The sequence below is a fragment of the Mastigoproctus giganteus genome, chromosome 2 (assembly GCF_048544385.1).
Source record: "Mastigoproctus giganteus isolate SK-2022 chromosome 2, ASM4854438v1, whole genome shotgun sequence".
Classification (NCBI taxonomy): domain Eukaryota; kingdom Metazoa; phylum Arthropoda; class Arachnida; order Uropygi; family Thelyphonidae; genus Mastigoproctus; species Mastigoproctus giganteus.
In genome coordinates this window covers 160175137-160190116 of record NC_143576.1, presented here as the reverse complement: position 1 = coordinate 160190116, position 14980 = coordinate 160175137, and the positions used below count along the sequence as shown (strand labels likewise).

The following is a 14980-nucleotide window of genomic DNA, read 5'->3' as shown; positions in this document are numbered from 1 at the left end:
AAAAGAGATTTCGCTATCTAAATAGTTTTTGCGAATATTTTGATTAATAGAAGTAAAAAGTAAATAACATATTGCATTTAAGTTAAAACATGAACAAAAATTATGTATTAAAAACTAGAATGATGCGCCGTAAAAAAAAAAAAAAAAACACTATACTGGATTATTATTGATAGGTGTACGAGTATTTTGATCGAAGGTGGCTGGAAACTCTTCCTATTCAGAACATATGATGCATTTAGTAGAGACAGAAGTGAATGCGTTTACCCAGTGTTTAAGAATGTCGCAATACGTCCGAATGCTAACTGGGGACAATACCACCAGACTGGCCGTTTCTTTCTGTCATATGTGCAGAACACTTCAGTGTGGACATGAATGTCAGAGCTGACAAAAGAGGGAATTGTAATAAATGTTTCTTTATATGGTTATTATTGCTTTATTTACAATTTTATTAGTTTAACTTAAGCCATCTTTTTAACTGTTATTTTGAGGTTGTCGACTGTATACATTCGTAAATTAATGAGGTATTAAATAGGTAAAGTAATGAGGTAAGGTGCATTCATAAATTAATGAGATTGACTCCCCACTCCTATACCACCTAACAGCTGTATTTAGAAGCTTGCGTTTCTATGATGCACGGGCATATTTTTTCGAAAGGTAGGAAAGATTCAACTAAGTGCCAGAATAGATTTGATTTGGTCCGGGGGGGGGGGCTGTTGTTGTTTTATTTTATATAATTTAAATCCCCAAAACTGTTTCAAAAGTGAACTTTTCAATAGTAAACTGTTTCTTGATGTGGTCAAAGTTTTCAAGATTTTTTTGTGTATCGTATATTCCGGTTTTTTTTTTTTTTTTTTTTTTTAATTATTAAAACCCCAAATAGGAAAGGTATTAGAAGCTATACCATGCATAGGTTGAAGGTTGAGAAAATTAAAGAAGATATTGTTGACATTGGACTTGAATTTCTGCAGATTGTAATTTTCAGGAAATAAAGGAAGGTTGTTCTAGAAAAGGAAAGTTGAATGAATGAATGAGGAAGAAAAAAGTTGGTTCTGTGAGTTTCAAGTTGGACAATAAAATTATGCTGACTGGTTGCAGCACATGTTCGGACTGCTTTGGAAGAGAGGGGTGGGGGACCATTATAGAAACCAGTCCAGAACACTGCCCATGGAAGTAGCTATAAAAAAGGCGTGCAGCAGAAACAGAACGTCTATGAGAAAGAGAGTAGAGACTTCGCAAGAGATGGATCATTAATTAATCTAACTGCCCTCTTTTGAATGGAGTTTAGAGGTCTGAGAGAAATTGTGGGCACCGCCCCAGATGTGGGAACAATATTCCATGGAAAGGACGGGTTTGCAATTTTTAAGAGTGAATAGCTGTTTGGAAGAAAAGTAAAGTCAAGAGCGTAAGAGAAAACCCAGTTTTTTAGACGCAGAGGAAGCAATATTTGTAATGTGCTTATGCCATGAAAGATGAGGAGCCGGGTAATCCCCAATAGAGATATATGATATTTCCTAGAAATCGGATTGTTATCGAAGGATTGCAATCAACTAAGTTGTCTTTGCCCCACTGGAGAATTACCCGGAGATCGGCATTTAAGGAATTGGTAGCGGATATTCGAGAAGTTGAAGCTGATTGAGCAGGGCAAGGTTTCTCAAAATGGCACGTGGAATGCAATGTGCTATCGTCAGAAAAACTATGGATAGGATTTCCGGACAATGGAAGGTCATTAATATACAAGAGGAAAAGAACTGAACCTTGGGGAACACCAGCATAAGTGGAGAAGTTAAAAGACAGAGCAATCTACCATCGCTCGCATTGGACAGTCAGAGAGAAAACTAGATACCCAATTACAAAAAACAGTTGGCAAATCATAAGATAGAAGTTTTAGAAAACCTTTATGCAAAAAAAAAAAAAAAACAAGCAAAAGCCTTTGAAATAGAATAGAATAGAATCTTTAATTGCAGCAATGATAGACATACAATTAGTCCCGTCACGGCATGGTGGTGCCAGGGGTTAACAAAACATATTTACAAAAGAGATACACATGAGAAAAAAAGATAAATCAGATTATTAACAAAGCACAGTTTTACATTTTCAGTTCGACGAGGATACCCTTCCTGTATTTTTTATTATTGACCACTTCTTGGAGGTCCCCGTCGATGGCTTGCAGTGAGGGCAGCATTTGCTTTGGCAGGAATCTGTCGGTTAGTACTAGCCGGTTACGGTTTGCTAGCAGCTGTGCTGAAGACCGGAGATAAGGGGGAGGAATGCGCCAAGAGCAGTGATCCCAGAAGTTCGGCTCTGTAATTTTACCGGTGGCCATCTTGATGGTGAACAGCAGCCTTCTTTCTCCGATGTAGGACCGGAGCCTGCGTGGGTGAAGAGCTTATGCTAACTGCGTTGATCTGAGAGCTGGGGGAAGGTGGAGTTTGCTGTTGGCCCATTTTAGAAGCCAGAATTCGGCAGAGAATATTCTTTTAATGTTGGATTCGGCGGCCGATGCCCATATCTCTGAAGCATACAGTATTGTCGGGTAAAGGATTGATACGATGTATCTTTTTACCAGTTGTGGGTCGGTGGTGTGGAGCAGCTGTTGTTTGGCAACCCAGCGTAGTGAATTCAGCCTCGACTGTATGAGGTTTATGTGATCGTTGAAAGATAGTTTGGAGTCGAAGACGACCCCCAGATCTTGTGTGTTTGAACACTTGGAACTGAGGAGCCGTTAAGCACAGGCTCCAACGTTGTTGGGTTGTCCTTTAGAGAATAAGTTATTTGTGCCGATTTTAGGGGGTTGAAGGTATTGAGGTAGTCAGCCATGTCCTGCAGTTTGCTAGTGATTTGCTGAGTGATTTCGGCTGCCGAGTTGGATGGCGATATTCTAGTAAGGAGCTTGACATCGTCAGCATATGTGATCCAATTGCACTTATTGGTCACAAATGGCACCATGATTGCTGAGAAGAGAATGCCAGACAGGACCCCCCCCATTGAGGTACATTTTACATTTATTTATACACACAATTCTATATACATTCTCAAGATTTATATACATCCATTTATATATACATGATACAAGATTTATATACATTCTCACATATATATCCATTCGCGACATGTATACAGATAAAGTGTATTTGTAAGTTATTAGCGGCTTCCAGGGTTTCCCCTATATCCGCCGTTTGTTAGGCTTTTTGCCAAGTTGCCGGCTTAGAAAAGAACTTAAAAGAGCATCAAAATTTCACGTATATATTTAACACAAAACAAAAAAAAAAAAAAAAATGCATCTGATAGATGAAATATGTAATTAGGTGTGCGTTAGCCGGCACCTGGCATTTAGCAGTAGGGGGCTGTGGCAGGTTTGTGTCACAGCCCCACACTCCCATCCCTAGCCACATGGAGGCAGCCAGGATCTACTGTATCTTAAGAGGACACGGACTGATCCGGTCCTGTGGTTAAGTTTTTGGATGTCTGATGTCCCATCAAGTTAATCCTGTGTGGCCGGGTAATGCATCAGGGAAGGTCCCCTCAGAATTACCAGGGCTGCTCCTCTTCGATAGGAGAGATTCTAGGAACCAGAGAACATCGCCGCGAAAATTGAAGTAGTTTTCTAAGAGACGTAGGAGATGAGGTATATAGATGGCATCAAATGCGGAATGGATGTCAAGATATATAACTGACAATTCCTGTCTTTGTTCAAAGGCATCTAAGATGTGCAGAGTGGTTGTTGCAAGGTTAGTTATAGTTGACCTTCCTGATATCCCATAGTGTATTTGCCATAGTGTATTTAAATGTCAAGAGCAACTGCTTGAGTTTCACCAAACTTTTCTTTAGTAGAATAACATAAGCCAGAATATCACTAGTGGATGGACACTGACGGAATCCATACTGGAGATCATTGATCAGACGGAAGGTTTCTAGGTAGTTTAAGAGTTGGCGGTTAATTGATTTCTCCACTACTTTAGAAAGATTAGAAATGTGATATGGTTGTTTATTGGCAGCACTGGCTGCTATGGCTATAGTACTTAATAAGAGTAGAAGTAATTGCAGTGGGACGATAATTGGATGGTGGGCTGTTTAGGAACGGTTGGATATGAGCAAGTTTTCATACAGAAGGAAAAACACCAGTGACTAATGCATGCTAATAAAATGTGTAATACGTTGAGCTTGAAAGCGTGAAAATACATCTTCAAGAGAAGATGCTTAAAATACTAGATCTGTTTTGCATATTCTGCTGAGGTCTAAATAAAAGCTTACTGTCAGTTTGTATCATTCTGCTTTATTACACATTTTTAATGTAGTTACCAGCAATAGCATGGATCACTCTTTTTGCAACATTCTTCTGTTTTATCTTTGCTTTCTAATGAGATAATATTAAGCATGAAAGGCTGGAGATAAGAAAATAGGAACAACTCTGTTTTCTTGACAGGAATCTGGGGATAATATTAGTCCACTATACCTTTAGTAGTTGTCACCAGAAAGAACATCCGGTTACAATTCGTATTCCGGTCACATTGTCAGACCGGATATTTCTGGAAATGAATTGCAACCGAACGGAAAAGAAAAACGTACAAGCATAAACAATGCTTGTACGTTTTTCTGTTTATCCTAGATTACGTTTCATTGTAATGCACCCTAAATTATCAGTAACCGTCTTGGACATTTTGTTTAATATATTGGGGGATGCTTTTTCTGTTCAATTTTATGATCAAATAAGAGTCTACAGATGAAAGGTTATTGCCAGCCAGACAATTTAGGAATCAGCTAGGACAGCTCCCCGGGGTCATGTCATTTACCAACTGCTTTGCAGAGTAATATTCAACACGAGGCTGAAGTTGGTTTCCATTAAGTTTACCGTCCTCTTTCAGAAGATTTGTAATGAATCTTAATACTGATTTTGGCTTTGTTAAGCGAGCAGTTTTTGAATTGAGGACTCCGTTCTTTGCATCTGTTGGAATTTTTTTTTCTTCGTGTCCTCTGCGCCCTCTAGTGTTAAGCACATTTATCATGGAAACGTGTTCTGGTGGATTCATGCACTTCATATTAATGGACGGCCTAATGAAGTAGTATTTTTCATAGTGACGGATTAATTGAAATCTGCCATTCATCATATGTGTTTTTAATTATTTGCTAAAATATACACGCTTAACTTGGGCGTTTTTATGAAATTAATTAAATTTCTGCTGGAGAAAGTTACTCGATCAGTAAGAAGAAAAAAAAAAAAAAAAAGGAAACTGCTGGCTTTTTTTTTTATTTTTATTTTTCACTCTTATATTATGCGAAAACCTTTTTAGTGTCGTTACTCAAAAAAACACGCAAATAGTGACTGTTGATAGCTTATTAAAACCCGGTAGAGCATGAAGGGAATAAAAATTAATCAAAACCATGCAAGACTTTATTTTATTTGATAGTTTTTATGTCCGTTCGATTTCCCAGCTTCGTGGCATCACACATGACAGACGATGTTTAAAAGGACGTGCGATTGGAAGATTTATAGCTCTGTTTTGCGAACACGAGGGTTCCTGGCATGATTTCTAATCGATTTTAGTCCTTAATAAGCACGAATTTTTCTTTAACGCTGTAAATCATTAAAATACTGCCGACCTTCAGCTTTCTTGATGATGCATTTCGCATACACCTTGTTATTTATGAACTTGTGTGTGTCTAACTAAACAGGATATTTCGGAACTCATCAGTTTTTCCTTACAGCTCTCCAACTTACTTTGAGCTGGAGCTTTCGGGAAACATCGGGCTCTTGAGAATGAACGACACATGTTACATCACAAACTATATGGTTTTTATTATTTATTATTATTTTTTTTAAATGAAAAATCCAAGCACGAAACGTACTAAAACCTTTAGTACTTAGTACCGTGCATGGGTTGAAGTTTGAGAAGATGAAAGAAGGTACTTGTTGACATTAAACTTGAATTTCTGTAGATTGTAGTTTTCAGGAAACACGTATGAAGGGAGGTTGTTCCTTCCGAAAGTTGAAGGAATAAATGAGGAAGAAGAAAAGTTGAACAGTAAAAGGATGCTGACTGGTTGTAGCACATTTCAGAGTGGTTTGGAAGAGAGAGGGAGTTATAGAAGCCGATTCAGAAGAACAGTGCTCATGGCGTATCTGTAGATAAGGCATGCAGCAGAAACAGAGCATCTATGAAGAAGAGTGGAGAGACTTTGATAGAGATCGGTCATTAATTAACTTAACTTCCTTCTTTTGAAGGGAATCTAGAAGCCTGAGAGAGAGATTGTGGGCATCGCTGCAGATGTGGAAACAGTATTCCATGGTAGGGCGGATTTGTGATTTGTAAGAGTGAATAGCTGTTTGGAAGAAAAGTAACGCCGAGAGCGAATAGAGAAAACCCAGTTTTTTAGACGCAGAGGAAACAATATTTGTGATGCGCTTATGCCAAGAAAGGTGAAAAGTCGGGGTAATCCCTAATGCAGATATGTGATCGTGTCTAGAAATCTGAGTGTCATTAAAGGCAAGCATAGAAGCAGAAGAATCCCTTTTGCGAGATATAAGACAAGACTGAGTTTTAAAAGGATTGAAATCAACTAAGTTGTCTTTGCACTACTGAAGAATTACCTGGAGATCAGCATTTAAGGAATTGATAGTGGATATTTGAGAAAATGAAGCTAGCTGTTTGTGCAGGGCAGGGTTTCTCAAACTAGTAGGAGAAACGCATAGTTTTGCTGATGTCATCAGCAAAACTATGGAAGGTCATTAATATACAAGTAGGAGAAAGAACTGAACCTTGGAACAGCACCATTAGCGAAGAAGTTAGAAGGTGCCCATCAACCATCACCCGCAGTGAACAGTCAGAGAAAACAGGATACTCAATTACAAAAAAAAACAATTGGCAATGACTCCTCTATAGTTCTCAGATTAACATAGTTGTCGTGTTTTATTTCAGAAGAAAAACCATAAAATCCATGGATTCATTAACAAAATACTCGTAAATATATATGCGGTAAATTTTTACTGGTTTTATACAGGAAAATCAGAAGCCTTAGAAAATAATACTTGTTAAAGGGAACTTAAAAAGATTAGGAACCACTGCTCTAAAATATCGTACGAGAAACTGGATTATTTCAACCATTCTGTTAATAATTATGTGTTCGATTATTGTTCATTTATTCAAATTTCACAATCAGAAGCTGTATCTTCACATAAATCGAAGATTTCGAACAAACGCCGATGCAGAAAAAAAAAATTCGACTGTATTTATTGAATTTCCAGAAATTTAAACTTCATAATTTATTAAAATTCTCCAAAAACTTAAAACGTAAATTTTTAACGCGTTTATATCAAAGAAGCAATTCAAGTGAACTAACCAAATTAACTGAGAACAATTACCCACGTGTGAAGAATGTGAAATTCGAGATGGTTACTGTGTACCTCTAAAGATATTCGGTATTTCGGAAGTGCGAAAAGGGACTTAGCGCGAGGTTGAATACCAAATGATAAGCACAATAAAAGCGATTCAGTTAGTTAATGAATTTCTTGCTGATTAGACCGCCGGTGCATTATTAAATGCTAGATGGGGTGTTGATGTTGGAGATGATACTGTTGCTGCTATAAAAGCTAATTACAGTCTCGGTGACTGGCGAAGAGATTAGAAGGTAATTAATACGTGATGATCTCTAACAAAAGGAAAAATGTCAGCAGAAGTTCGAGGGGAAAAAATGTAAGCTCAAACAGAATGGATATTACGCTTCTATTCCGCCCTCCCCCCCTTTCACCGGCATGCTCGTTCTCATTATGTAGGAAAGCGAATGAATATTACGTTCCTGAGATTTAATTTCAGTTTTTATATAAGTAATTAATTTATATTTTATTCCCATATTAATTCGCTGTTTATTAGTGAATAACCTATTTCATTACCCCTGTTATCAGACAATTTTGTACGTATAATTTATTTGAATTGAGGCTACAGAACCTCCTGTCCCCCACCTTAATACGCAGCCTCTGGTGTTCTAATCAACGCCTGATTTCTCTTTCGTTTTCTAGAATTTCAATATCTGCAGAAATGGCCAGTCACCATCTGCGCCACCTACGTATGAAGAAAGTCTTTCAGAAGCGTCCAGTAACCAGAGCAGTAAAAGATCATCCCGTTCTTCTTGCGACCACAACGCTCCCTCACTTCCTGATTCCGTGACGTCAGACGAGGGGGGAGTGGACCCACATTGTTGTAGTAGGAATAAGAGGATCAGCCATAGTAGCAGCAACAGCAGCGTAACTCCTCCACCCCCTCCTGAGAGGTAAGAACTCAGTGACTGTATCTGCACAGACACTTTTAATGGCCAACGCATGTGGTTTTTGTTTTTTATTAAAACTTTGTTTATATATCAGCAAAAGCCATCAAATTTTCAAATAAAATTATTTATTTTAAAATGCATGTAATATTTTCTCGAATTATTTTTGGAATTTTGACTGCTCCATTTTAAACAATCCCATCTTCTATATTGGCATTTTGGATCTTTTATTTGGTGGTTTAGAATTTAAAAGAATTATAGCGTATTTTGGAAGATCTTGCAATAGTTCACATTTGCTTCTCAATAAAGAACGAAACCCTGCTTTTCGAACATCGGAAAGTTGGGAGTATGTCCTCAGTAGTGATCTATTTGCCCAATTGAAATATCCTGTACATTTGTGAACAGGAAAACTTATGTTGACGGATTTTTTCCCTTTCGAAAACTAGGTTGAAGGACTGAGGGCTGTTTACAGTTTTCATAGTCGAGCATAAATCGGTTTATGGTAATGATATGAATTGCGAAGTAGGTGAAAATTACGGATGCGGACGACCAAAAATCGCAACAGCTGCTATGGAAACGATAAACTTTGTAGAGACTGTTTTGAAATGTGGACCTCTTCAGTTACTGCGCATGGAAAGGCCACTAAGTTTCGTTTACTATGTTTTCCTTGACTTAAAAGGAAAGCTGTAAATCTTTGCACCGAAACACGCTCGTGCAATTTTAAATAAGGCTAAATCTGTCACTTTTGATTCATCATGGATAAATTGACTCAATATTTATCTACCAATAAAAATTATTCAATTAAATTATCGTCAATTTTTATTGATTTGACTTTTATTGGTTGTGTAAAGGAAAATATCTCCATCCCGAAAATAGGGTGGAAGGCTTTGAGTTCTGCAGCTTGTCAGACTTTAATCAATGTTTAAATTTCTATTCAAATTAAAAAAAAAAAAGCATAAATGTAAATTCTCTCTCTCCCAAGTCACTTAATCTAATGTCCCTAATGTTTAATGCGGTTGAAACAGCAACAAACTGTTCCGCAACTGTTCAGTAACACCCAAACCATCTGGCATATCTGCAGATTCGGGCATTGGCAAGTTGCCAAAGGAGCCACCACTCTGTACAGACATTTAAGCGGTGCACAATGAATGAATGACTTCTTACACAATCCTTTGTTGTGCAATCAGATTATGAAGGTCTCTGCCTTCTTTTAATCAAGATTTAGCTTCCTTCGAACAAACATACCACATCAGATTACGCTCTTTAGAGAAATGAACTGCCTTTTGTACTTCGAATTAGTAAATGTTTGCCTACTCCTTTCATTCTGTGTCTTCCGTACACAATAAATTGCTATCTGGTCATTAAATACTCATTTTGCTGCAATCTCTTGAATTGAGGCTGTACTTAGATATCGTTTCTGGAGCTGCTTTGATTATGTTAAGATCTTCTATAGAAAGTTAACAAAAGAGATAAAAGTTTCCTTAACAGGGGCCGTAATAGTGGCTCGCTGGGTAAAGCTATAAGCTTCATCGATCCGTGATCATAATCGTGTGTGTTTACACGTCGTTTTACAGAACAGTGCGCGGTGTCCAAGCTGCGATCAGCTGTTGAATTACGCAGTTGCATTAATCATCCGAAAGTTTATGAAATGGGAAATTAAAATGTCTGTTAAAGATCTTCATTACTCGTAAATGCAATCTGTTTACGAACACTATTTTTCAATCTAGGCATGACTCCCTGTGCTCGCCGCTTTCAGAAGAAAAGGAACTCAGAGGCGCTCCTTGGTTTCAAGCAGGAATACCCAGGTATGATAACTTCTTGAGAGTATCTATTTCAGTACACTTAAGCTGATTTCTTTTGCTGTAATTATAGTTTGAAGTTAATCCACTGGGCATTGTCTATTGACAGAGTTCACTGCTCTCTGAGTAGCTTTGATTGTTTATTATCATTATTCTTCAAGTAAACACTAAAGTGATTAAAATGTTAGATACCATTTCGTATCTAACAGCAGCAAAAAACAGTCTTTCTGTTAGTTCAATTGAAGCCAACAACTTGTGTCGATGATAACAGAAGCCATTTCACTCCCGAATATGCCCTCGGAGTTAGCACAGTGGCTACACTGTTTTTTCACATTCTTTGAGGGATGGTCTGGTTTTGATTCCTCTCTGGACTGGAGTCAACGCGACTGGTGTGGCTGAGAATTAATTATTAAACCACTTTAATACCACTTAAATTTCATTCAAGACGTTTCAAGACCCTTGCTGGATCCAATGCAATCAATACACTGTGCTTCATTTTTTTGTATTTTTTAAAGTGCTACACACTTCCTAGTGATCGTTATCCATTTTAACCTAGAATCAAATAATATAAAGAAGAGTTTATAATATATTATATATATCCAAAAGTACCTTCTAATTACGGCGAAAAAACGTATATGGCTCAACTATATCACAGTAAGTTGTATTAATCTACTCGCAACTAATTAGAAGGTACTTATTAGTTTTATTATAATTATCACTACTTGAATTATTATTAATCTTTTTGTCAGTTTTATTTTTAAAATTATAATCGTAATTTTATATTTAAAACTTATTTCGTAATTTTATATTTAAAACTTATTTATATTATTTTTTTATATTACATTTTATATAGAAAAATATGACAGACTTAACAAGTAATTTAAACTTAAAGGTTTCGAAATCTTTTTTCCTCGGACTTAAGAAAAAAAGTTCAGAAATTTTCAGAGAAAATTTCTGAACTTAATATGAAACACAAGTCGACATGATACATCGCCATTTGCTGCTTGTTTGGAGAGGTTTCGATTCAATTCCCGTCGACGAATGGAGGAATTTCCAAGTCCTCTTCAATCAGGCTGTAGTTTCATTATATCATTTTGGAGCCCATCTGCTGTGCTCTCCAGAGGTTCAAGGGTCTTTTTTTTTTTCTCTAATTACTACAAATGTTTGGGAAGTTGTGCGAGAAGGTGGATTATTCATCTCGCGTGACTCTTGAATCGGACTGATGTTGACAAGGACATCCAGAAGGAGTGTTGTGTTATTTTTATTCGAAAAGTGATCTGGGTGAACTTCTTGGAGTTTAACTCTATCTTAATAGCTTTCAAATATAAGGTCCAAAATCTGGTATGTGATGTCTTGGCTCTCTCGCGAGATAAAGAACATCTTGAGGTTGTCTGCATAAGAAATAAAAGTTCTTATGTAGCGACATGAAGGGTTAAGGGATTCCATAGATAGGGAAACAGACAGCATCTCCTTGGAGTACACCTCTGTTTACGTGGTATATGAAGCAGTTGTATTATATCTCACGATGATTTGGTTTCTAACCAGTGTCATACGCTTTGATGTCCAGGAAGTTTTTATCCATTTGTTCTATTTTCTTCGGGGTGTACTGGCTTCTGTAAAAGTTCATGGTTGCTGATCTCGCTCTCTCTCTCTCTCTCTCTCTCTCTCTATATATATATATATATATATATATATATATATATATATATATATTTAGAATGTAGGTAGCTGAATCTGTGACCAAAGCAGTGCTCATTTAGCTTTGGAGGATGACTCAAAGATTTTAAGCACCCTACGGAGATTAGTTTCTATTTATTACTGGATTTTTGTTATTCTTTGGAACTACTCCATGTACTTTTGATATCTACAAGTTGGTCAGAGTTAATGTTATATACTTAATTCGCATCATCTACGATGAGTTTAATTGGTTAAGTTTATCAGTTTATTTATATACACTTTATTATTACTGATGTTGTCACTTCCGAAGTACAGTATGTACTCACTCGTTGAGTAAAATAAGGTATACTATGCAAAATAATCAGAATTTTTATTTACATTTTTTTTAATTTATAAATATTTCCAGAGCCCAAAAAATAATTTGCATTATTTAATGGACTCGACAATTCTTCAAGGGAAAAAATTTTAATTGGTTTTACACTTAAGTTATAGCGGTAACCTGGCACCTGTTCTTCTTTCTGTTCATAAAAGAAAGACTATTTTGAATAAATGAATCGTGTACAAGCTTTATATTTATCGCTGCTCTTTTGCCGATCAGATAAAGTTACCCACGTGTAGATATCAGCTTGGGTTGTTTAAACCCAAACATTTCGTAATGTCTTCATACACACGGCTCACTTCTGCCTGAGCCAAATGGGATAAACATGTACTTAACAGTAAATCGCAACTTGGCATCTTCTTCCAGGATATAAAAGCTGCTTATCATAATTTGGCAATACCCCCTCTACTACATAATCTCAGATGATATTTTTACATAGATGGGACACTACTGAGCGTCATTGGGATTAAGGCACTCTTCGGGCATCATACACAGTTACTAGAGATGTATCCCAGGGAAGGGCCGTATCGGCAATCCTTTGCGGCTGCGCTAGAACCTTTCTTGGCAATATCTCGAAACTTTCCTTCTTACGCAGACAGTATGAAATTTTTCATAACCCCCAAAAGATGCTGAGCAAATTCTATACTTACAGGAAAGGACAAATACAGACGCTTAAAAATTACTTAACGTCAATTGGTCTTCAGCTTAACTCGATCAAATCAGTCCAACTAGTAATGACGAAAAAAAAAAAAAAAAAAAACAACGTTGATATCCGAATAGGTGGTATATGTCAGGAAGGTTTTCTTCCACACGGATCTTGGCCTCACTTGGGATAAAGGGTTCTCTTTTGGATGGCACTTTGACACTATGAAGACCAAGACATACGCAGCTGTGTGGGCAGGAGCTAGTGAGTGTAAAGGACCCACCCTAATGACAGTACATCAAAAAATACCTCTTTCCGATCCCGCTTTATGCTTCTGTTATTTGGTCCTCAGCTCCTCAAGAACAGCTCAGCAGGTTCTATGGTCTCGAATACTGGATCCTGAGATGGGTCAACTGGCTAGCTAAGACGACCGTTCACGATATCAAGATCGATCCTCCATACCAACCTCGGCCTAAGCCCATGTAAAATATCTAGCTGCTGCCAAAACTTATCGTAGGGAAGATAAACGCTCCATCAATTTAAAACATCATCAGCTACAAACGAGGACGCAGTCTGGTGGGATTTTCACTGCGGCTTTCCGTCAACAATTTACTGTGCCTCAAGAATATGTTTCCATCTAACACACAATAGGTCTCTATAATGCTCTCCACATAAATCCATTCAAATTTTGTGATGAAAACAGCTACAGGAATCACGCAATCAGGAATACCTACTAATTCATTGATATATAGCACGGCACCTGTCTCTAATGTGGGACAGCTTCTACTTAATTGTGAGGGCTAGCCGTTCATAAAAACTTAGAATACTCCTGGCAGACTACCAATGTTAAACGCATAATGAAATTTCCATTGCGCTTCAGAAGTATTAATGAAATTGCCATATAAGTATTCTGTAAAACTAATGTAATAGTAAATAAGTTTACACGTTATTCTGGTGATAGTTTTAATAATTGTAAATAAGTTTATACGTTATTCTTTGAAACTTATATGTTGCCAAGGTTCTATAAATACATTTTGCCATCGAATTGTTACCTGGACTGTAACTTGTATTAAGCCCTCCTTGCTTTCAGGCTGTGTAGGGGCAAAACCTCGTATTTAAATAAATGGATAATAATAATAAAATGTAAAAGATACTACTATTAAAACGATTTGAAATTAAGCAAGGATTATTAAATTTCAGGTCGCCTAGAAATTCCAATTAAAACGAATGTTAAAGTGGCACAATTTTGTTTTGTTATAGGGAAATCGCTTTAGAAGTGCTGGCCCAGGAACCCGTGGGTTCATTTATGGTTCGAGAGAGCACTAGCAAGCCAGGATGCTTTGCTTTGTCCCTTCGAGTTCCCCCCGACTTTCATCACACCGGGATTGCGCATTACCTTATTATGCGGACCAACAGAGGATATAAGATCAAGGTAAGACCTGTAATCCGTATCTTACTACTGTATCATTTAAGAATCTAATTCTATGTGGCCGTGCTCAATTGAAATCCTAATTCGATTACTGCTACTGACAGAAAAACCTCAGTGGCAGTAATTGAATTAGATTAGAGTTATGCAAAGTTTTCATTTTCGACTGAGGAATATATTATCCTCCAAGCTAACAGTTTAAATCAGTAATTCTGGCTAAGGGATATTGGAGTCGCCTTTTGATCTCTCTCTTCCGAACTCTACATCCAGCACGCACGCAATATATACAGCAACACATGAAACACAAACCGAACCACGAATATTTTTTTTTTCAAGTATATTACTATTTCCTGTGGAGATTTTTTTTGGTTATCTTGAAGTTGAGTATAAATTTGTGAGCTTATCGGTAATAAAAAGTTTCGTAGACACCTTTACCTGGGTGCATACTCGATACACACTTGGAGAGCGTTTTTCCGAAGAACAAGGAAAAAAAAAATCAATACTGGACGCATACTGGATATTAAAAAGGTGAATTCTGCGCGATGCTGATACCGACCAAAGTTTGCGTTGCTGTAATCACCATAAAAACCGATCCTATGACTTTGACCCGTAGACTGTTTCTCAAGACAAGCTGTAACTCCTTCCCCATACATTTTTTTTCTGCAGTAAGTGGCCTAGAAAGGAAACTCGAGAAAATCGCGTTTTCTATGGTTTCTGAAGTTTCTTATTTAACAGGGTGGACTACTTAGTGCGAAAAGAATAGAATTGTCCAGAATGTCAATATGCCGCATGACATTCAT

At 37.2% G+C, this 14980-nt stretch overlaps 1 protein-coding gene across 1 annotated transcript in view; it reads left to right on the top strand.

Moving 5' to 3' along the window:
- The window catches only part of LOC150089704 (uncharacterized), a 364373-nt gene that overhangs the window by 345196 nt on the left and 4197 nt on the right, over nt 1-14980 (top strand). Inside the window, exons 7-9 of the mRNA XM_090389606.1 lie at nt 8012-8262; nt 9984-10061; nt 14015-14186. Coding sequence (XP_090245732.1) covers nt 8012-8262; nt 9984-10061; nt 14015-14186 — 501 coding nt within the window. The remainder of the gene's footprint in view (nt 1-8011; nt 8263-9983; nt 10062-14014; nt 14187-14980) is intronic.